Source organism: Myotis lucifugus, unplaced genomic scaffold (genome assembly GCF_000147115.1).
Source record: "Myotis lucifugus unplaced genomic scaffold, Myoluc2.0 scaffold_556, whole genome shotgun sequence".
Lineage (NCBI taxonomy): Eukaryota > Metazoa > Chordata > Mammalia > Chiroptera > Vespertilionidae > Myotis > Myotis lucifugus.
The window spans coordinates 457,355-479,669 of NW_005871604.1; the positions used below are offsets into that span (position 1 = coordinate 457,355).

Consider the following 22,315-nt stretch of genomic DNA (forward strand, 5'->3'; position numbering starts at 1 on the left):
ACCAAGCTGGCTGTGACCTTTACGTGGCCGCAGCTCTCCCGCCCGCCCTGTCCCCACGCGGCCACTGGCAGCCTTTCCGAAAGGCTGGGGAAGAAAACTTCACTCCCTCCCACGGCCTCTCCCAAAGGCCTGGGTCCCACGCGTCCGGTTCAGTCAGTTAGAAACAGAGTCCGTGCGGGCTGGGAAGTGGCCCTCGCCGCTCGGCGTGCGTTTCTCTGGAGCTGGGGCGATTCGTCAGCCGAGGCGCTGGGCTCCCGGGCGATGGCCACTGGGGGACGGAGGCGTCGCCGTCCCAGCTTCAGCCCCTCGCCCCTCTAGGCTGGAGCCCCCTCCTCTCCGCTCCAGCCCGCCGGCTCCGCCCCCCCAGCCCTCCCGCTCCTCCCGCGCTGGCTCCCTGTCATCTCAGAGGCGGGCCAGGGGCCGGCCCCGCCCGCACCGCGCGCCCATTGGCGGAGCAGGTGAGCCGGGCGCCTCTCACGGCGGGGGCGGGGCGGGCCGGGCGGATGAATGAAGCCGGAGTCGCCCGGGAGCGGCCAGAGCGCGGTGCGCAGCGCAGCCCCAGGATCCAGACGGTGAGTGCTCCGTGGAGCCGGGCTGCGCCGGTCGGGGCGCCCGACCTGCTGAACTCAGGAGCGCCGCCGGGGCCGCTGCGGCTGGGCGGGCGCCAGCGAGGTCCAGGGGGCGCTTTCGGGGGCGGCGGGGAATCCGGGCGGGGGGTCTGGACCCACAGCGCCCCCAGAGTGCCTCCGGGCGGGAATGCGGATCAAAGGTGGACCAGCGCCCCACAGCCTCGCTGCCTTCGGGGAATTGGATGCGAAATGCACCCCTTCTCACTTCCAGCTTCCTGGGCGGGAAGCCTCAGGGGAGGCAGGGGGCGGGCAAGGGGATGCCTGGCGGGTGTAAGGGCTCAGACAGGGATGGAGGGAGCTTTCAGGGCGGGGGGCGGGAGGGCCGGATTTGTAAGGGCGGGCGCGCACACGGAAGCGGGCCCCTGGGTTTCCCCCAGGACCCCCCTTTCGGGGGCTTCCCGTTTTTGGGGGGTCCCCCCCTCCGGGGATTCCCCCTCTTGTTGAACAAAAGAAAAATTCTTCCCCAAAATTTTCCCCGGGGGGGCGGGGTTTTTCCCCAAACCGGCCCCCAAAACCCTTGGGAAGGAATCCGGGCGGGGGGGGGGGGGGGGGGGGCGGGGGCTGGTCCCCAGAAGCCACTTGCGCTCTGGTCCTCGCCCCACCACGCGGGGTCCCAGGCCCGGCCCAGAGCTGCCCGGCTTAGAGCTGCAGCTGGGGGGCCCTGGAGCCCTGGGTGCAAGAGGAGGGCAGGGAAGGGTGAAAACAAGGATGCGGGACCACCCTTGGCACCGAGTGGGCACACTGGGCCGCAGATGGTGGACCGGGCCAGACACCGGGACCTGCTCTCGAGGGAGGGAGCCTCTGCTTGGCGGAACCTGGTGGAGAAAACCCACTGGGGCGGTGGGGTCAGTGCCCCGGGGGCGGGGTGGGGTCAGTTGGTGGCAACCTCCAGTGCCTGGACTCCCTCCTGCCGCCGGGCCGGCCGTCGGATATGGCGGCGGGGCCTGTAGGAACCACAGTAGTTTTCCACAGTTTAGCCGGCTTCCAGCCTCCACTTCCCTGTGCTGCTTGGAGCTTGGATTTCCTCTGTGGGGTCAGAGACTGGCTCTGGGGAGTGGCGGCCTGGTGAACCGTGCCCTGCAGCGAGGGCTTGTTCTCTGCGGGCGGTGAGGGGGGCAGAGGGGGGGCAAGAGGGCCTCAGTGGACAGAAAGCTCCTGGTTTTAGCTGCTGCATTTATGACTCTAACAATAATGGCAGCAGGAGCTGTTTGCTGAGCACTTAGACTGTCTGCCCTGTGCTACGGGCCCTGAGCATCATCCCGTTGGTCCCGGCCACTGCAGGAGGCAGCCACGGCCGCTCCCACCCCGCTGAGAGTAAACCGAGGCCCCATGGTTGAGTGACCCGCTCGCAGCACAGCTAGTCTGAGGCGAAGGGGTTGAATCCAGGCTTGTGTGACTCCAGACAGCGTAGCTCTGCTCCGGGGGGCGGGGCAGCTCTGACACAGAACGCGGCCGACTGGGGGGCCTGCGCTGACGGGGAGGACCTCCCAGGAGCAGGCGGCACTGCCAGGCTGTCCCTGTGCTGCTGGAGGCAGACAGAGGGGTGCCTGAGTCAGACCCACACTCCTGACTGCCCTGGGTGGGGACCTGTCCTGTTTCCTGCTGGGCAGGGCCCAAGGTGCTACCTGGGAATTCGTCCTGGGGCTGCTTCCCTCCTGGGTGGCTCTGACCTAACCCGTGAGTCCCCGGGTGTGGCTCCCGGAGCAGGTGCCAGGCGGGTGCGGGCCAAGTTCCACCCTGTCGCCACGGGGAGGGCCGGGCCCTGCTGTGGGGCAGGACGGGGCTGAGTGAACGGGGGTCTTGGGGCTGACCTGTCTCTGCCAGAGCACCGGATCCAGAGGGACTCCGCTGGGCTCCTGGCTGTCCTCAGCCCTGACAAACCACGGTGCCCTGGGTCCGCGGTGCACATCCAACTTCCCAACGGCGGAGGTGCGCTTGGCTCGCTGTGGCGTTAGCTCGTTGGGCTTAGCATCAGCTCCCTGCAGAGGTCTCCGTGTCAGGCCATCCGTCCCCAGGCAGCATTGCCGAGGAGCGTAAACTCCTGGCTTTGTGAACTCATGTTCTGGGGGGAGTGGCTGCTACTGTGGCGACTTTGAGTCCCTTGGGCCTCCCCCTGGGAGATATGGGTGATGGGCAGGGAGCTAGACCAGAGCCTGGTGCTGGCGGACAGGAAGGAGCTGGGCTGGGCCATCCCCCTGCCTCCTCCACGTGGCGTCCAGCTGGGGTGTGGACACAGACCACGAAAATGTTCCCCCTTGAGTCACGTGGTCTCCTCCACTCAGGCTAAGAGCCCATTGTCTGCCTTCGGAAGGGGACGTGCAATAATCCGCAGGACGCCAAGGCTGCTCTTTACCGGGATGGCCGTGGTGGGTGTGAGGCTGCTGGGGGAGGAAATCGGACAGGCCCACTGGGATTCCACCGGGAATGGGGGCAGCAGCTCGACCTCAGGTGACCGGGCGCTGCTGGAGGAGGCGGAGGAAAGCGGCCTGGCTGCCTGAATGCGGGCCCTCAGCTGTGTCCCCTCCTGGGCCGGCCCTGGCTTGGCCCTCAGCCTGCTATCCTTGGACACCCTCGTCCCCCCTCAGTGGCCACAGCACAGCCCCGATCTCGCCAGCATTCCACAGAATTAGCCGCTCGGACACCTTTCTGGGGACAGGTAGACACTGTCACAAACCATGTGTCTTCTGCTCATGACGAGGCCCAAATGCAGGGCAGGGCTTGCCGACAGACCCAGCTGGCTCTGCCGATGGGCGTCCAGAGTCACAGGCCCCGGGCGGGCGATCCTGACAGGTCCTCTCTCCCGCATGAGTGGGGCTCCACTTGAGCACCCTCGCCCCTGGGGGATGCCTCTCCTCAGTGACCTTTTTTGTGGCAAACCTGGGGGTTACCTGAGGCATCACCCCTTGGCCGGAGCCACAGAGGTGGCACCTCATGCCCACTCTGGGCTTGTGTGGGGCCCTTGCATTTTGTGGGCATCTACCTCTCTGCAGGCACCATGGGCCTCAGAGGCCCCAGGAAATGGCAAGCCCAGCCTAGGCCTGGGTGGGCCCCTCATGTGAACAGAGCTTGCTCCCTCCGGCGCCCCCAAGCCCCATACATACCCTTCCGTACGTCTGATTTCTTGTGAGCCTCCAGGGGTGCCTGGACCACTGTGAGTGGAGAGGCTGGGTCCTTCGCCTCAGGGCTCCTCCCCATGATGTCACGCACCTATTCCAGCAGGGAAACTGAGGCTCTGAGAAGCCCACCCCGAGGTGGGGCTCCTGCCCGGCTCTCAGGCGGCCTCTCAGCCTCCACATCGCCTGGACTGGGAGGGGTGGCTCTTTTTTTTGGATCAACTATTGTGGGTCGGAAAGAGGAATAAGGTCCCTCAGCCCCCTCCCCGCCCCCCCCGGCCTACCCCTCCTCCAAGCTGGGGCTCGGGCGCTGGAATGTCCATGCGGAGACTGCAGGACACTCCCTGAGGGACCAGCCCTCCCCACTCGCTCCCAGACAATCCTTCATTGTGGCCTCGATGCAAAGCAGCCTCCGCGTTTACCAATATGAAAACGAGGGTTACAGGCACGGCTGTGGCCACCCCAATCCTGCCATCTGGGTGTCTGCCCTATAAATAGCTTTGAGCCTCAACTTCAAGAAGTTAACACCCTCCCTCCCCGAAGAGACACCAGGATGGGTCTAGAGAGAAGACAGCTGCCGGGGGAGTCCCAGGGTCATGGTGCAAGGAACCAGGGTTTCAGGGAGTGAGGCCAGGGCCCTGGGGCCGCCTTAAGGCTTAGCATTTCACTCAGCAACCCTGCGTCCTTCCTGCCCGCTCTGCTTTGCATAGAGCCTCCGACTGGAAAAGGAAGTAAGCAGGTGCACGGAGACCTCCCGCGTCGCATCTGGGAAAATAAGAGGAGACAGATGCGTCCAAATCTTCCAGCTCTTTACGGAGTCCCGGTTCTCACAGACCCGGCAGCTGCGAGCCACCCGTGGGCCCCTGGCTTCTCACAGTGCAGTTGGGGGATGGCCTCCATTTCTTCACAGCAGGTGCCCCAGACGCCTCGGGTGCAGCTGATGGGCCAGGGCCAGTCTCACCCTAAGACAGCGTTCATGCAGGAACAGCCCTCTCACCGAAGCCCCAGGCTCCCTCCCCACTGGCCCAGGGACAGCCCCTGCCCCTGCCGCTGGAGGAGGGGCTGCGGGCCTGCTTCTGTAGGCCAGGGTGCCCGCGAAGGCTCCATCAGGGCTTCCGGCCTCAGATGTCCTCTCAGGGGGATGAAGGCTGCAGAGCAACAGGGAGAGGATGGCCCAGAGGTGGGCGGAGAGTGCCAGGCAGACCACCAGCTCTGGGCTCACGTAGCTGGAGCACCCAGAAGACCTGGTCCCTCCTCCTGGGGCAGCATGGAGCGCAGGGCTGTCTGTTAGGTGGGAGCCAAGAACCGGCCTCAGGAGGGCTCAGCCAGCCGCAGGCCTGATACCTTCTACAAATTTCCCCTGCGGCTCCCAGGAAGGTGGGACCGACCTTGTGAGATTCCAAGTGTCGCGCAGCCCTGGACTCTCAGGATCTGGCTGTTGCTGGCGATTCCAGACACCCCGGCCCGTGGTCGGGGCATGCGCTCCAGCTTCCCTTACACCTCAGTGCCCGAGTCATGGGGGCACAGCTCCCCTTTCTGATACAGATGCGCTGACAGGCCCAGAGCCTTCCAGAGAAAGCATCCCCCCGCCAGTCAGGAATCCAACCCTGGAGCAGAGCTGTGAGCGTGGTGGAAGGTGACAGGTGCTGTCACCCGCTCGCTGGATCAAGGGAAGCGCCCTCCATGCCTTGGCTGCTGTGGGTCCCATCGTCATAGGAACCGGGTCTGAGGGCCATGGAGGAGGCCTGTATTCGAACGTCCTTATCACGTGCGTGTGGTGGCCACCAATGGGGGGCCGGGCTAATATCTAAAATAAGGTTTTCAATGTGCTGCTTTACGTGCATGCGACCTGTGGGGTCATAGGTTGCCCATTGTCTGTTTAGGTCAGAGATCCGTAGATTTCAGTTCAGGTGAAACTTGACCCTGACTCAGAGCTGTTGGGACCGTCCACTGCTAGTGGTTCCTGTGTTACGTGGCTTTGTTTTCAAACAGGAAGTTCTGTTTCGATGTGGCCATTCCTAATGACAAAAGCTAGTGACGTGGCCTCCTAGGCCCAGCAGAAGGCCTGATGCCCCACTGCCCGAGCGAGCCCAGAGCCAACGGGAGGGGTGGCGAGGGCAGCTGTGGGCAGGTATTCAATGGCAACCATGCCTTGGTCCTCCGGCTACCTGGTCTGCGTGGTCCAGGACCTGCTGATCTGCATGGCAGATCACTTACTGGAAATAAGCACCTACGAGTGATTCCTGGGGATGCAATACTGACCCCCCATCCCCCACAGGCTTGGGCGGCCCCTGGGCCTGGCTGGGCTCCTTCCCTCGGGCTGCGCTCCAGCCCCGGGACAAGGCCCAGCGCCTGTGGATTGCATGTGCACGTGTTGGGGTACCTGCCTGTGCGTGCATCAAGAAAAGAGACAGAGTGGCCTCTGGGCCTTGGAACTTCAGGTGGCCTCACGCCTTTCCCATCTTTCTCCGTATTTCAGTTGCGGGGCGGTGGGTGGCAGGGCTGTCCTGTCTAAGGGCTCCAGCTGGTTACCCTCCGCGCGTCCCACTGCCCCCCGAGTGCTCGCCTCCAGCGTGCCCAGGGTGCGTGCTGGGTGTCACCTGAGCACCAGTCTGGGCCGCCGTGGGAGGTGCAGCCCTCCAGGAATCTGACAGCCCCAGGCTTTCCTGCTGCTCTCCCGAGGAGCCTGGCGTGCCAGCTTGCACAGGGCGGGGGCCCTATAAATAAAACAGCCCCAGGGAATGGCTGCAGCGGAAGTTTTGCTGCCTACCCACAGCCTTGAACTCCAGCCACTGACAGCCTGGCAGCACCAGTTTCCAAAGCAAACATGCCCGCATGTACATGCCGCTCAGCTGGCCACGTTCTTTCAATAAAATGCCTGGGAGGACAGCTATGACGCATGTACATGGGCTTGGGAGGCAGGCAGCGCGGGCGAGTGCTGTTTGCCACGGCCAGCTGTGTGGCCCTGGGCACGTGGCTGACCCTCTGGCCCGCTTCCCTTGCCTGTAAGGTGGGCTGCAGTCAGGTGTGCACAAGTGATGCCCTCTCCGAGCCTGGGAAAGTGTGATGTCACCGTGAGGTACAGTGGGGCTCTTCAAAGCTCACTGTGCTCTGCCCAGCAGCATTTGCACCCACACCTGGCCCCGCAGAACGCCAGAGAGGAGCCGGGCTTTAAATTATTAGCTAAGCGGGTGCCACTTTCCAGTTGCACAGAGGAGCACGGTGCGCCCGCTGCCCGCGGCCTCGGTGAGATGGCTGCGCAGGGGAGCCCAGCCGCAGGCAGAGGCAGGGTGGGAGGGCTCCAAGGCTGCACCGCAGGCATGGGCGTCCCTGTGCTGCCGCAGGAGGGGCCGTGGGAGGCAGGTGTGGCCCGGTCTCTCCAAATGCAAAACTGAGTCCCAGACCTGGTCAGGTCCCACCTGGGTCCCCCTCCCGTCACCCTTCCAGTTTCCGGTTTGTGTGGGGGGACTCCCAGGGCTCTGGGGTCCCTGCTCTGCTATCTCCCCTGCTTCCTCACTTCCCACACCCCTCAAACTTTGGACTAAGACCAAGTCCTTGTTCACACTAAAGGCACAGAAAGCTAGCAGGTGTGAGTTTAAGGAAGAATGAGGGCCGAGCTTGAAGCTCGTGTGGGGTCCTCACACCAGCAGCTGCACATCCAGAGCCCTGGCTCAGCCGGAACGTGTGCTCAGGGTGGCCCATGGGCCCATGCGCCCAGCCCGCCCTGCTGTGCCTCAGCTCTGCTTCCAGGCCTCGGTCAGGAGGGGGCTGTCCTCGGCCCGGCCCGGCCCGGCAATGCCCACCCCAGGCCCCAGCCATGGTGGCCGAGACGTGCTGCCCTGCATGTGTGGCTCCAGGTGGGGCCCTGGATTTGGGGAGGAGGCTGGTCTTGGAAGGTCACCCCACCAGCCCAGGCACTGACTAGGCAGATAGAGCCGGCAGCCACCCCAGGGGACAGGGTGGATGGGGTGCTGTCCGGAGACAGTAATGTGTTCGTGGGTTGGTGCAGTTTGCTCACCAGATATTTTTCTCACAGAACAGACCGGGCTGGAATACGGTCGCTGTCACTCCTGGGAGATGCCCCAGCACGTGATGGGGGACAAGCCCTTCGTCTCCATGCCGCAGCTGGTGCTCCCCAGCCCGCCCTCTGCCCTGGACGACAGGTGTGGCCACACCCCCTCCAGCAGGCGGGCGTCCCTGAGCCTGGGCGCCCTGCGTCCGGCCACCCACAGCCCCCTGGACTCCTGCAGCCAGCCGCTGTGCCAGCCCAGGGCCCAGAAGCACGGCGCCCGCACGTTGTGCTACACGGCAGCTGGGCCGCGGAGCTCGGAGTGTGGCTGGCGGGCCTTCACCCCCAAATGCCTGCAGGCCCTCAACACCCCGCGGGGCTTCCTGGGCTTCCTGTGCGCTGCCTCCTTCCTGCAGGGCATGACCGTGAACGGCTTCATCAACACGGTCATCACCTCCATCGAGCGGCGCTACGACCTGCACAGCTACCAAAGCGGCCTCATCGCCAGCACCTACGACCTGGCCGCCTGCCTCTGCCTCACCTTCGTCAGCTACTTCGGCGGCAATGGACACAAGCCCCGCTGGCTGGGCTGGGGGGTGCTGCTCATGGGCGCCGGCTCGCTGGTGTTCGCGCTGCCCCACTTCACCACGGGCCCCTACCAGGTGGAGGTGGACGAGGGCCTCGGGCTGTGCCGGGCCAACCGCAGCGTGGCGTGTGGGAACCGCGCCTCGAGCCTGTCCAGCTACCGGCTGGTCTTTATGCTGGGCCAGTTCCTGCACGGAGCGGGTGCCACGCCCCTGTACACGCTGGGGGTCACCTACCTGGATGAGAACGTCAAGTCCAGCTACTCGCCCGTCTACATTGGTGAGTGAGGCCGGCGGGGGCGTGGGGGAGACAGGCAGTGTGACAGGCGTCTGCTCAGAGCCTGGCCCCTCTGCGCACTTTGCCGGTGGCCGCACACGGCCTCGGTGCTCTGAGGCGAGGGGAGGACTCCCAGCGGCACCTGCGGTTGGCTCTGAGAGAAATGTTTAAAATCCCCTTCAAAGGTTGACCCCAGCCAAACCTCAGACACAGCGGAGGCTCTGATTTAAAGGGGTGCACCCAGTGGAAGGCAGGCAGGCAGTGCAGGTGTGGGTGGCTGCTTCCTGGTGGGCCCTGGTGTCTGCGTGTCACGTCCAGTGAGCCGGCGAGGAGCAGGCACGGCAGCCACCTGATGGCCCTGCTTCCCTTGCAGCCATCTTCTACACGGCGGCCATCCTCGGCCCCGCAGCCGGCTACCTGATCGGAGGCGCCCTGCTGAACATTTACACGGAAATCGGCCGACGGTGAGTGGCGGGGCTCTCTCCTGCGGCACCGGAACCACAGGAGGACTTGATGTCCCAGGGAGGGGCATGAGGTGGAGCATCGCGTAGTCCAGGGCCTGCTGGTCTGTGTGGCTTTGAGAACAGGCCTGGGGCGGGAACGGTGTGGAGGACGGCCCCGAGCTGCAGACCAGGCCTCCGGTGCCTTTGCAGAACAGAGTGGCTTCGCCTGCGGCGTGAGATTCTTTTCCGTGGGCTTTTCCACGCCGAGCGCTTCCCAGACACCAGCTGGGTGTCCCAAATCCAACTGCATTCTGACCCTGACTCCCCAGTGTCAGCGCAGACCCCATAGGGTCAGGGCTCAGTCCCATGAGATGACCCCCAGAAAAGGCACCAGGTTCCCTTCCATTCGCCCTGGGGTCACCACGGAGGTTCCCAGGACCGCTCGGCTCAGTGATGCGCTCCAGCGGCTCGCAGACCTCGGGAGGCCCGTGACTCACTGGAGGAAACTACTGAGGAACAGACGGGTGTGCGGTGTGGAAAGGGGCGGAGCTCCGGACCCTCTCTGGTGCCAGCTCCACACGTTCACCCCCTTCTGTCAGGGTTTCTATGGCCTCCCTTCGTAGGGGTGGTTGGTTAACTCATTGCCCGCTGGTGGTCAGCTACCCCCCGGAGTTGGCATGGACCAAAGGTTGCCACTTGCTGACCTTGTGGTTGGTGTTTCTGGTGACCAGGCCCCTCGGAGGCTCTCAGGGGACCCGCCAAGAGTGGCCACATTCAAACAAAGACACTGCTGTCCCCCAGGAAATCACAAAGAGCCAAGGAGCTCTGTGCCAAGGCGGTGAAGCCCAAACCCGCACTGCCTGTTAGGTCACAGTGTGTTTCTCTTATTCCTTGCATACTTTGCTTTGATACTAGGTTTTTTGTAAATTTGAGCGGGAAAGAGAGAGAGAGACAGAGAGAGACGAGAGGGCGGGGGAGGCAGGAAGGGTCCTGTGGCCACTCGGCTCCAGGGGCGGCCCTGTGCCCCAGGCCCCGCCGTCTCGGTGGTTTCCCGGCCTTCTGAGCTGCATGGGGCACTGCTGCTACCCTGACTCTCTCTGCAGATGGCGCGCCTCTGCCCTCGTACAAACGCCACCTGTGGCCTCAGGTTGACTAAATTGGGTGTCAAATGTGCACGTTCTGTGCAAGAGGTAGGTGGGGCCGTGTCCCTCACTCTCCACCCTCCCACTGGCCTGCGTGGACCAGCAAGTCAAGGGACACCCAGCTCACGTGCCCTGGACGCTGACCCCACTGCCTTTTCCCACAGGACCGAGCTGACCACCGAGAGCCCGCTGTGGGTTGGTGCCTGGTGGGTGGGCTTCCTGGGCACCGGGGCCGCTGCCTTCTTCATTGCGGTTCCCATCCTCGGCTACCCGCGGCAGCTGCCAGGTGGGTGCCCCCCTCCCCTCCGTGTGCCAGCCCCTCTCGGTGTGTGAGCTGCTGAGAGCACAGGAGAGTCCAGACATGGGTGTCTGCCGGTCCTCCATCCTGCAGGGTGGGGCCGGCCAGCTGGGTGCCCCTCCCCCGGGGGCCACGGCAGAGCTTGTTTCAGTGGCCCCAGGTTGTCTGCCGGCTCTGTCCCACTCTGTGCCAGGGTGGGTCCGCACGCCCTCCGTCCCACAGCCGTCATGTCCCGCAGGCCCTGAGTGTCCGGCATCTGTGTCCCTCCAGGCTCCCAGCGCTACGTGGCCATGAGAGCCTCCGAGACACACCAGCTGAAGGACAGGGGCCCCCAGGCGGCCCGCAGCCCCGGCTTCGGGAAAACCATCAGAGACCTGCCTCTGTAAGGAACTGGGGGGCGGTCACCTGCCACGCGCCTCTCGCCCATGCCCGTGTGTCCTGGAGACCCTCTGGGGGTCTCACACACACGGAATCTTGGCCCCAAACTAGGAGTGTTGGAGTGGCCCTCCGGGGCCACATGGTGAGCGCACAGCCCCTAAGCCCTCTTCATGACCCCTGGTCCCCAGGGGCGCGCCACTGACCTCAGGCCATGCCCCAAGAGTCGCCCCTAACCGGTCACAGGCCCTCGCTCTGTTGCACCCTCCCACCACTTCACTAGGTGTCGCCTGCACGCAGCTCATGGGCTCCAGGCTAGCGCCGCCCTTCCGGCCTTGGCGGGCCCTCGCTGCCCTGCACCTGCCCCTCCGCCAGCCGTGTGCAGGTCTTGTCCGTGTCTCCCCTCTCTTGTGGGACATGGTCTTGCTTTGCCATCCTCGTTCACAAATAGAGCCCTGCCTGGGCTGCTGGGGTCTCAGCAGGAGGCGGGGCCTGGGGGCTCCTGGCTGCCCAGGGCCCCTCTGCCCAGGATCGGGCCTTCCACAGGGGTCTCTCCCGCTCGCCAGCGCCCCCCACCCTGCAGTGTCCTGGGCCTGCTAACGGCAGTCTAACGGCCACGGAGGCTTGGGCTGTTGGCAGTGGGAGTGAGCCTGGTGCCTGGCTTCAGCGCAGAGGCTAAAGGGGCTCAGGGCCGACACGAAGGGCTCCACCTGCCTAGGGCTTGTTCTCCCCTCCCACTTCCTGTCAGATCCCCCAAAAGAGCCGCCCACTCAGGAGGGTGCCCCCCACAGGCGAGCTGGCCCAGGTCCACACCGTCCGGGGGTGGGCGCATTGTCTCCTGGCACGCTCCCAGCTGGCGCCATGTGGGCACTGGGACTGTCCCCAGTGGCCCGGGGATGTGGCTGACGTAAGGAAGTTCACGTCCAGGCTCAGTTCCCAGACCAGCTGCTGGTAGGAAAGCCGGTGCGCATGCCTGTAAATCATGACTAGTTCTCTGAGCAAATTCAAGCCAAGAGTTTCAGTCGCACGTCCTGCAGGAAAAGAAACGAGGAGCGTGCTGGCCACTCCAGAGAGCCGCCTTCCTGCCCAGCCAGGGCCCCAGCATGTGGGCTGCTCTGGGCAAGGCAGGGAGGGACGGCCACACCTGGATGTCCCTCCCAAAGAACACAGACGGGACCTGAGACCTGTGCCTGGCGGAGAAGATGCTAGGGTGTCCGGCTGCCCTGAGCCGCCAGATCCCCGCCGGCCACACCCACTCCGATGACATTTTGTCCACGGCCTTCCCAGTACCCTGTGAGGAAGCCAGCTTTGCAGGCACTGGGTTCCCCCTTGGAGCGAGACCTGGTGAGGGCTGCCCTGAGTTCAGCTGAGCAAGTCACTCATGTCTGGAAAGACAGTGGGGGTGTCCTTCACTAGGCGGCCCCACCCGCCTGCTCCGAGGGGCGGGCGCCGCAGGGAATTGTGGCCCCTGCAGGCCTGCTGCTCAGATCCCGCGTCCTCTGAGAAGAGCGTTTCAGGGTCACGATGGTCCAAGTTGCTTTGACAGATGCTGGCGTGAGGGTGGCCGAGGCTGCCCTCGGGCAGGAGACCCACAGGCCAGGCACAGCTCCGGCCCTTTAGGGAGCAGCCCTGACCCCCTCGACAGCACCCAGAGCCACTTGTCAGCCACGCGTTAGTCACGTGTCACAGGACCTGCTTTGCTGTCAGCGTATGAGAGTGAGGCTGCCCCACCCCAGCCTGTGTCCCTCACCACTTCTGGGGACAGTGACATAAGCCATTGGCCGACACCTCTGTGCTGGCCCCAGACGCTGCTGCGTGGCTGAGGGGACGGGGTTGGGGGGAGAACAGGTGCAGAGAAAAGCCGTGTGGGCTGGAGCCCTGCTGCTCGCAGAGGCCCAGCCCCTCTATTTCCAGACCCCCCGGGGTTTTATGTCTGTTTCCATCCCAAGTTCTGCCTCCCTCACTACTGTCATTTACTGCCATTGATTTTTTTTTTTAATCCTCACTTGGGGACATGCTTAGAGAGAGGAAGAGAGAGACAGAGAGAAACATTGCTGTAAGAGAGAAACATCAATCGGTTGCCTTCCGTACACTTGTCAGTTGGGGATCAAACCCACAACCGGGGTATGTGCCCTGACCAGGAATCGAACCAGCAGCGCTTTGGTGCACGGGGCAGCGCCCAAGCAGCTGAGCCCCCGGCCGGGCTCTCACGACATCTTAACAGTCTGAGTGTCGCACGTTTGAACAGTGCTGCACCGCTAGTGGCCTGCAGGACCCCCTCTTGCAGGGCCTGGCGCTCGGAGCCTCTGCAGATCGAGGCCCGGCACCGAGTCCTGACACTGTGACACAGGACAGACACCTCCCCAGCGAAGCTTCCGGGCGTGACGCCAGCACCTCCAGGCTCACGGCCCACATCTGACGCTCCTGAAACCCTTGACCCCACAGCCGGACCCACGGCCAAGTGGTCCCCAGGCTGTGCGGGGCTCCGAGTTCTCTCAGTCCTCAGAAATGGGTCCAGGCGGGCCCACCAGGGAATCAGCGGCCAGGCTTGATGGCACCAACACCAACACCCTTCCTCGGGCCCCTGTCTTCACCCCCAAGTATACACTAGGCAGAGCCGCGGAGCCTTCCAAGCCCACTGGCTCCAGGGGCCTCTGTCTGCGGGCCTTCCTGCCCCCTCCCCACAGCTGCTGGTGGCGGAGCCCCACCCTCAGTGCCCCGTCCCCTTTCCCAGGGGCCCGTCCAGTCCACGACTTGGCAACCGTTGCCCCCAGAGGTGATTAAACAGTGACCTGGGTCACTCAAGGTCCCTCCTCACACCAAAGCCTGAACTCTGGCCAAGGCGGTGATAAGACTTCCGTAATCAGTGACAGCAGCTTTACAAGCCACAACCTCAGAACCCTGGTGCAAGTTCACTCCCTGCCACAGCCCAGCCAAACACATCCTCTTGGTTTCTCTGGAATGAATGTGGGGTGCCTCCCAGCTCATTGGCGACCCACTCTGTTCCTCACAGAACTGGGCCTCAGTGAGCTCAGGTGGGAAGGACCATGGCCTCAGGAGCTGGGCTTCCTCACACCCTGGCTCTGGCCCACTCTGACCCTCTGTCTCTTCTCTCTTGTCTCCATCCCCCCTGCCCTGTCCAGTTCCATCTGGCTCCTCCTGAAGAACCCCGTGTTCATCCTGCTCTGCCTGGCTGGGGCCACCGAGGCCACCCTCATTGCTGGCATGTCCACATTCGGCCCCAAGTTCCTCGAGTCCCAATTCAGCCTCAGCACCTCGGAAGCCGCCACCTTGTTTGGTGAGAAAAGTCCCGAACCTCGGGGTGCGCAGCCTCTTCAGCAGCTCTCAGATGAGCAAGGGGTCTTTGAGGGGGTACCTTCTGGGAACACCCCGACAGCGCTGCTCCCGCGTGGCCCGCCCAGGCAGGGAGAGCCCGAGCACGAGCATCTGGGCTGTCGGCGAGGCACTGGCACCGTCCTCCCCGAGGGCTTCGGGCGCACTGACCACGCGTGCGCGGCGTGCTGACCGGTCTCTGAGGGCCCCGTGGAGCCGGCTGCCCTCCTGGCGGGGGCCCTCTCTAGCTGGGAGGGGCGGGGTGGGCTCCAGCTTGCCGGCACCTCCCACTCACCACCCAGGACCTCGGCGTGCATCAGCCCCCTGAGCTAGGCACCCAGTGTCTGGGGCCTCAGAGGGCCCTCCCGGCCGCAGGCGCTCTGGCCAGAGCAGGCAGCCTCCCAGGAGAGTGTGGCTCCTCCTCAGAAGCCTCCTCCCACTGCTGCCCATGGGGCAGCCTCCAGCTGGCTGAGAAGACGCCTGGCGGGGCGGGGGGTGGGGGGGTCATAGGGCACAAGTTCAGCCACGAGTGCAAGATGGGGAGCAGCTGAGCAGCACCCAGGCCACTGCCACCGTGCACCTCTCAGGTTTCCATTCCCAACATGTGGGGGAGCCATCAGATTAGGGGACCTCACCCCCTTCCTCTGACTAATGCCACCTCTCAGCCGGCTCCACATATCCAGACCCCCATCCACAACCGCCTCCCTTCCCCACAGGGCCCCTCTCCCTGCACTGACGCCCCTGGAACAGCCATGTCCTCTAGAACCCCCTCTCCCGCCCCCAGAGCTGGTTTTGGTCAGTGCTGGGGAGATGGGCCCCCTGAGCCCCGAGGGCTTTCAGGTTGCCCACTGCCCCTGGAGCCCCCACTCCCATCACCTAACTTCACATTGAATGCCAGGGCCACAGGCTTCCAATGGCCCCCGCGTTTGGACTGGGCAGAGGCCGTGGGTGGGCAAGCGCCATGGACCTCTGCTCCTCCCCAGTGGCAGGGAGCAGCAGAGAGCGCTGGTCAGGCCCCGGCCACTGCGAGCCCAGCGCTGCCATCTGGACAGGGATGGCTCTGCACCTCCGTTTCCCCACCTGTAAAGTAGGGGTAATAAGACAGGGCCCACCGCAGGCTCCCAGGACATCCCGAGCCCTGGCTGAGCCCGCCCCCCTCTCACAGGGTACCTGGTGGTGCCAGCGGGTGGGGGCGGCACCTTCCTGGGCGGCTTCTTTGTGAACAAGCTGAAGCTCCGTGGCTCGAGCATCATCAAGTTCTGCCTGACCTGCTCCCTGACCAGCCTGCTGGCCATCCTGGTCTTCTTCGCGCACTGCCCCAACGTGCCCATGGCGGGCGTGACGGCCCACCACAACGGCAGGTAAGGGCCCCGCGCTCCAGTTGGGGTTCACGGGCGAGGCCACCCGGCACTGGCTGCCGCCCACCACCCGCGTCTCCCACCTGCAGCGTCTTGCCCGAGGGCCACCTGGAGCTGACAGCCGCCTGCAACGCCGCCTGCAGCTGCGGGCCGGGGCACTACAGCCCCGTGTGCGGCTCCGACGGCCTCATGTACTACTCGCCCTGCCACGCGGGCTGCCTGGAGGTGGCGCCACCTGGCCCTGGCGGCCAGAAGGTGAGTGCAGCCCCTGCCCACAGCCCGTCCGTCTGCCCTGGAGCTGGGAGGGCCCCGGCCCTTCCTCCTGTAATCGCGCTGTTGTTGCGCTCCTCAGGTGTACCGAGACTGTAGGTGTGTCCTTCAGAATTTTTCCTCTGGTTTTGGCCATGCTACTGCAGGGAAATGCACTTCAACTTGTCAGAGCAAGCCCCTCCTTCTGGTTTTCATATTCGTTGTAATTACCTTTACATTCCTCAGCAGCATTCCCGCGCTGACGGCCACCCTACGGTAAGCAGGCTGGGCTTCGCTCCTGCCCCGCCTTCCCTCCGGCGCCTCCAGGAGCTCCGCAGCGCCCGGGTCGCTCCGGCCTCGCGGGGGCGAGGAAGAGCTGTGCCTCTGTGAGGTGCTTTCCACCTGGGGAGGCGGCAGTGCGGCCTGGAGCTCGGCCAGGACTTGGCTGTGGGCTTGGGGGTGTGACTTGGCGGCGGCCACACTGCCCTGGGCCTTGACGTTGCTTTTCTGGTTCAGGTGCGTCGGCGACCAGCAGAGGTCCTTCGCGCTGGGAATCCAGTGGATCGTGGTTAGGACTCTAGGTACTTACTGTGCAGGGTGAGGGGCCACGCACAGCTGGGCATGATGCTCACCGCACAGGGCACCTGGCCAGGGGCTCCTCACCCAGGCCTGTGCCCACCGGGGAGAACGCCATTCCCTAGCGCTCCGCTAGAGGCACCCAGGTCACCTTTTGCCCAGAGGGTGCCTTCTCACTAACACAAAAGCTCCCTGGGGGTCGGGGGTCACAGGGAAGCCCTGGCCTGCAGCTGAGTCCCCAGAGAAGGAACACTGAGGCCCCCTTGGCACCCCCCCTGGGAACACCAGTGGCCGAGGTCCCCTTTCTGAGAGCCTGGGCACGTTGGGGTTCTGAGTGGGCCTCTCTCTCCACAGGGGGCATCCCAGGGCCCATTGCCTTCGGCTGGCTGATTGACAAGGCGTGCCTGCTGTGGCAGGACCAGTGTGGCCAGCAGGGCTCCTGCTTCCTGTACCAGAACGCAACCATGAGCCGGTACATGCTCATCGCCGGGCTGGTGTACAAGGTGAGCAGGTGGGCTGCTGGGCGGGCTGAGGGAGGAAGCCCGGAATCTTCTAGCAGCAGGGGTTCTGGGCACTTCCCTGGGGCCTCCCAGCAGTGAAGCCCATTTTGCAGAGCGTGTCCTTCCCCATCGAGAGCTGGCATTGGGACCCTGATGTGGTGGTGACTGGGAGAGCCAGCCCGGTCACGGGCCCGAGCTCACAGCCTGGGGTCGGAGGGCTCCCCTGCCTTGCAGGGCCTTTGCCATGGCAGCCTGGGTGTGCCCTGTGGCTCTGGCAGCTCAGGCTTTGGAGGAATAGAACCTGGCAGCCTGGGTACATGCAGGCCGGGTCGGTGTGATGGGTCCCTGAGCCACACGGCTTTAATGTGCCGTCCTAGTTCTCAGCCTGACCCTCCGCTTCCAGCCACGGACAGAAACTTCCTGCCCCCGCGCTGGGCATATGCGCCCGGGTGAAGCCCAGACCCGGTGCTTTGGATCCCCCCGCCCCCCGCCCCATTGGAGGGGAAGGCTCAGGACACCAAATAAGAGGAAGCCTAGGGCCTGTCTCCACGGCAGGACCTTTCCTGAGGGGCCTCAAACACAGACGGTCTTGGCCAACCCTGGTTTATCTCCCTTCAGATTCGTGTAAACATGGCCGTGTGACCAGGGATCTGTGGAGCTCTGGAGGATAGCCCTGGGTTGGTTTAGGGAGATGCCTTTCCCAGGGAGCAGGCTGGTCTGCCAGCAACCTTTGGCTTGTAGATCTGTCACCCCATCTCTGCCCCCCCAATATATTTGTGACAAACCCCTGTCTCCTTGCTCTGGACTGGGGGCCACCCACCCAGTGTGCCCTCACCCCCCGGTCCTTCATCCCATCTCACAAGGGCACTATTTCCAAGTAAAGGCCCCGTTCACACGCTCTGGGGATCATGACTCAGATATATCTTTGGGGGACACTGTTCAGCCCCCTATCTAGTGCCTCTGCTTTCAGTCAAATGCATTTTCCTTCCTTCGCTGACAGCATTGGTCTCCGTGCTGGGGACTGGCTGTGCAGGAAGAGGGGTCTTCTCGCCAGAGTGGGGGGGTCTGAGAACCCCGAGAGGCGCAGGGACGCGTGGGGCCTGGGTGGGCAGCTCCGGTCCAGCAGCCCCTTTCTCTGCAGGTGCTGGGCTTCCTCTTCTTCGCCGCTGCGTACGTCCTGTACACGTGCCTGCCGGGGTCTCCCCAGGGCCTGGAAGCTTCTCTGCCCAGCCAGTCCTCGGCCTCGGACAGCCCCTCAGACCTCCAGGGTGCCCCCTCAGACCTCCAGAGCAACGTCTGATGCCTGCCTGCCCACCGGACCTGTGCCGGCACTCAGCGCTCCCCGAAAACCACCGGCTAGCTTCTCCACAGAGGGCTGGCCCCTCACAATTGCTCCCAGTCTGAGGACTCTTAGAAATCCTCCCATTAGATTCTGGGGGGCTCGAGGCAGGAGGGCTGCTGCTCATGTCTGAGCCTGGGAGGCGGCAAGGAGGACTGTAAGGCATGGGAAATGCTGGGGGGGGGCGGCCCCCCTGCGGCCCCGCCTGGTGAAGCGCCGCCTCCGCTCCAGGCCCTGGCCTCACACTCGCGGCTCCCCGGGGACACAGTGGACGGCGTTGGCGTTGACGGGCCTCGCTGCTGGCGCTGTGCCGCTTTGGTTCTGGGTCCTCGGGGAGGGGCCGCCGCTGGTGGGAAGCACCGAGCGCGGGCCCCACTGAGTGCTGGCGGCCGCTGGTGCACAGCCCTGACTTCCTGTGTTTGTCCTGGGGAGGGGCGGCCCATTTCCGGGTGTGCTCCCCAAGGAGCCAGCTCCTTATTCACCTGCTGTCACCTCCTGTCCCTGCCGCAGGACCCCGGTGGGATGGGCGCATATATTTATGGACCATTTGCATAAACGCTTATTTCTAGGATCGGTTTCCTACCTGCTGGCTGCTGGGTGAGCGCTCGCTCAGCAGAACCTGTGATCGCCGCCTGAGGGCGTCGTACTTTCATGGGATTGTGTTTCCTGGTGTCCTCAGTCAATCATGTGTGTAAATATATTTTACTATTTAAAACCTATGTCCCGATCGGTGTGCTTTATTTCTATGAATTTGCAAAGTTCGGTGGTTTTGCACATCCTTCATGCGGGCTTTTGGGAGTCTGCGGAGGGCTGCCAGGCGAGCCTGTTTTCCCAGGAGCCTCCCCGGGGGTGCCCCCCCACCACTGTGACCAGTATCTTCTCCCTCCAGGGCCCCACTTTCATTCACTGCCACTGGCGCAGGAAGAGTATGTGTGTGTGCATACATGTATGTGCACGTGTGTGCATGGGTGTGAATGTGTGTGTACTCACCTGTGGTTCATAAAACAGGATGAAAGGAGCCCCAGCACGGGTTATTCTTTCCCTAGAATCTGATTCTGATGGTGCGCTGACCAGGCCGGGCAATGACCTGCTGACGCCCACTGTGTCATTGTGGGTGCTGGGCGCTCGCTGTCAACACCACCGCGTTTGGAAGAGTGGAAGCGAGGGGTGGCTTTCTGCTCTCCTAGGAGGCCCCTCTCCGCCTCACCCCCACCCAGGCAGGGGTCTCCTTTGTCAGGGGCTTGGCAGGTGAAAGACCATAACATTGGGGTCACCAGAGCTCCATCGGGCCTCCCCACAGTCTCACCCACGCTCACCGCTGGGCTGCTAGGCCCTGCAGACTCCCTCAGAGCCCACCCCAGCCTGCAGGACCGCCTCCCGCCTCAGCCTCTGCCTCCCCATCCTGCTCACTGTGACCCCTCTGCTCCTTGGCCAGTTGGGGTCCTTGTTTCACCCCCAAACTCCTCTCATATATATTCTCCCCTCCTGCCCAGGTGACCCCCCTTCCTCCCCGCTATCTCCTTTCTTGTCCCCCGTCTTGTCCCCCGCCCCGTAAGGATGCTCTCATGGTGCCCACAGTGAGAAGCCAGCCTCTGGGCCCTTTCATCCAACACCTGCAGGCCGGGCCCATGAACCTCGGCCTGGACCGTGTCCGCTCCTCTCCGCAGCCTCGGGACCCAGGCGATCAGTCTTCGGAGGTGTCCTCCCCAGGCCCCGGGGCCCACTCGGCCCTGAGCATGGCCCAGCTCTCCTGGTGTCCTCTGGCCTGTGGCTCCTGGGGGCACCCGGGCTCCATCTGCTGGAGGGTCAGACATGGCAGTCCGAGCTCCGGCAGAGGTACGTGGCACTGCCGGCTGGAGGTGCCTTGGGGCATCAGCTCTGCCCGACCCCAGTGGCTGCAACACCAAAGGCAGGGCTGGGCCCTGAGTGTATTCGGTATCCAGGGCTGTGTCCTGAGCAAACCCCCTTGCCCGGCCGGTGTGGCTCAGTGGTTGAGCATCAACCTAGGGACCAGGAGGTCACAGTTCAATTGCCGGTCAGGGCACATGCCCGCTTGCGAGCTCAATCCCCAGTGTGGGGTGTGCAGGAGGCAGCCGATCCATGTTTCTCTCTCATCATAGACGTTTCTGTCTCTCCCTCTCCCTCTCCCTTCCTCTCTCTGAAAAATCAATAAAAATGTAGAGGGCCCCGGGGAAGGCACACGGGCATTTCTTTAATAAATTGTCAGCTGAATCCAGGGCGGTAGGCAGAGCCACATCCTGGAAACACATTTTGCCAAAAAGGCAGAAGTGTTCTCAGCTTGACCTTCATTTCTGCCCAGGTGCCTGGGAGTGGGTTTTATTATGTAAATCCAGCCAAGCACCAGGAATGAATAGGACTCGGGCCCACCCAGAACTGACGTTAGAATGCAAATAATCTCCTTTGTCTTGACCTTTGGTGAAACTTCCTGGTATTTGGGGTATAAAATAAACAGGTGCTGGGTCCCTGTCTCTCCATCAGAAGAGGGCAGCGGTCCCACCCGGTCCCAGCTTTTTTCTTCCATCTCTGTGTCTGTCTTTATCTTTCATTTTCTCAATCCCCAGCGCCCCTACTCTAAGAACTGGACCACTCTCTTTCCGCGCTGGACGCAGAAAAGAGAGAACCCTCAATATAAAAACATATTTTTTAAATTCCCTCCTGTCTCATTGCACCTCTCTCCTCCTGGGGCACGCACTTCCTTCCCCAGCTGGGGGTCGAGGCGGTGGGTGTTTCATGATTCCGCTGGGCCTGGCTCCCCTGGTACCACCTCTGCTGTGAGCTCTGAGCCCAGCAGCCCAACTCCCGCCCCTGCCAGCGGTGCTGGTGGTGGTGGCTGTGGGGGTGAGATCCACAGTTGTAGTCACTGGACACAAGGGGGCAGCACAGACACGCCCTGTGTGTCAGGCTGGGCCATCTCTGCCAGCCAGGGTCCACCAGGGTCTCTTCCTTCCACTCCCCTGGAGATGCATCTGTGACTGTGGGCTGGATGCCAGCCCCTCCACAAATCCTGACCCAGCACCTCCATTTGCCAGAAACTGGGCAGGGCGTGGGGTTGCACAGTGAGCACGGAGCTAACGGCCGGCTGTGGACGAGGAGCGCCTGCTCGGGGTGGGCCTCCTGCTGAGCGACAGGGAGCCCAGGCCCGGCCAGAGGGCGGCAGGGGCCCGGGACAGCCACTGGGGCTCACCCGCAGGTAGCGCCTGGGGCCCTCTTAGGTCCCAGACACCCTCTCCCCAGTGGAGGGCCCCTGGTCCCCATCATGGGGTGGGACCCCAGGGCCCGGCAGAAGCCAGAACTTGGACTCGCTCACTCCTCTTTGCACTTGAGCAGGGTCCAGGCTGGGCTGGGACTGTTTAAAGCTCACCTTCTTTAAAGACAGCCAATTGAAAGGTCACTGCATGCCACGCGTGGGCACAGTGCAGTGGGCTCCAGGTCCTCACAGCCGTGCCGCTGCTGTTGCGGTCAGCTAGAACGCGTCCATTACGGCAGGAAGACCCCCACCCTCCGGCCACCACGACTCCACCCCTGTGTCTGGATGTTTCTTCTAAACGGAACCCACACCGAGTGGCCACGGCGTTCTGGCTGTGCTCACCGAGCATCATGCTTGAGGTTCAACCACCGGGACACAGGTGTCCGCACAGGTGAGGATGAAGCCACTCTTCTGTGCACAGCTCCGAGGACGGGCCTGGGCACCAGGTGCTCGATGGCCACCAGCTGGTTGTCCTGGGACCCCGAGGCTGGAGGCGGGGGGTCCCTGAAGGACAGGCTGTGCTGGGGGAGAGCCCTGGCCTCTGTGTGCGGCTCCTCGGGGCACAAAGGTGAGCTGTGGGAGCGGTTGCTCCCGATGGTAATTTGCACCTGGATCGCTTGGATTTACTCCCGTTGTTAGAAAGGTGCTGGGATAACCTTCATGACCGTTCTGGGTATAACGCCCTCATTCTCCGCCGGCTCCACAGTACCTGCTTTCTGCTGCATTTAATTCGTAACTTGACCACTTATTCCGAGTGGTGCTGGGAGTGGTGCTGGGGCCGCAGGCTCTCGGGAGCAGTCGGGGGAGCGGCCAGGCCCTCGC

General features: G+C 63.6%; 1 protein-coding gene across 3 annotated transcripts; it reads left to right on the forward strand.

Moving 5' to 3' along the window:
* Window positions 1-530: 530 nt before the first annotated feature.
* SLCO4A1 (solute carrier organic anion transporter family member 4A1) lies at window positions 531-18,944 on the forward strand. Of its 3 annotated transcripts, none has more exons than XM_023745567.1 (12): window positions 531-572; window positions 7,779-8,615; window positions 8,986-9,076; window positions 10,362-10,483; window positions 10,766-10,877; window positions 14,014-14,168; window positions 15,369-15,564; window positions 15,651-15,816; window positions 15,914-16,086; window positions 16,327-16,391; window positions 16,741-16,889; window positions 18,028-18,944. In XM_023745567.1, exons 2-12 carry the CDS (start codon window positions 7,820-7,822, stop codon window positions 18,184-18,186), a joined length of 2,184 nt encoding a protein of 727 aa, XP_023601335.1. In that variant the 5' UTR covers window positions 531-572; window positions 7,779-7,819; the 3' UTR covers window positions 18,187-18,944. The 3 variants fall into 3 exon arrangements, with proteins under 3 accessions (XP_023601335.1, XP_006104317.3, XP_023601336.1); XM_006104255.3 differs by having other exon boundaries at window positions 539-572; window positions 7,784-8,615; XM_023745568.1 differs by lacking the exon at window positions 531-572 and adding an exon at window positions 574-672.
* The last annotated feature ends 3,371 nt before the right edge of the window (window positions 18,945-22,315 follow it).

Coding starts and splice junctions, on each gene's coding strand:
- SLCO4A1 (XM_023745567.1), top strand. CDS start 7,820: ATGCCCCAGCACGTGATGGGGGACAAGCCCTTCGTCTCCATGCCGCAG. Junction 15,817..15,913: donor CTGGCCCTGGCGGCCAGAAG/GTGAGTGCAGCC, acceptor TGCGCTCCTCAG/GTGTACCGAGACTGTAGGTG. Junction 16,890..18,027: donor TCGCCGGGCTGGTGTACAAG/GTGAGCAGGTGG, acceptor CTTTCTCTGCAG/GTGCTGGGCTTCCTCTTCTT.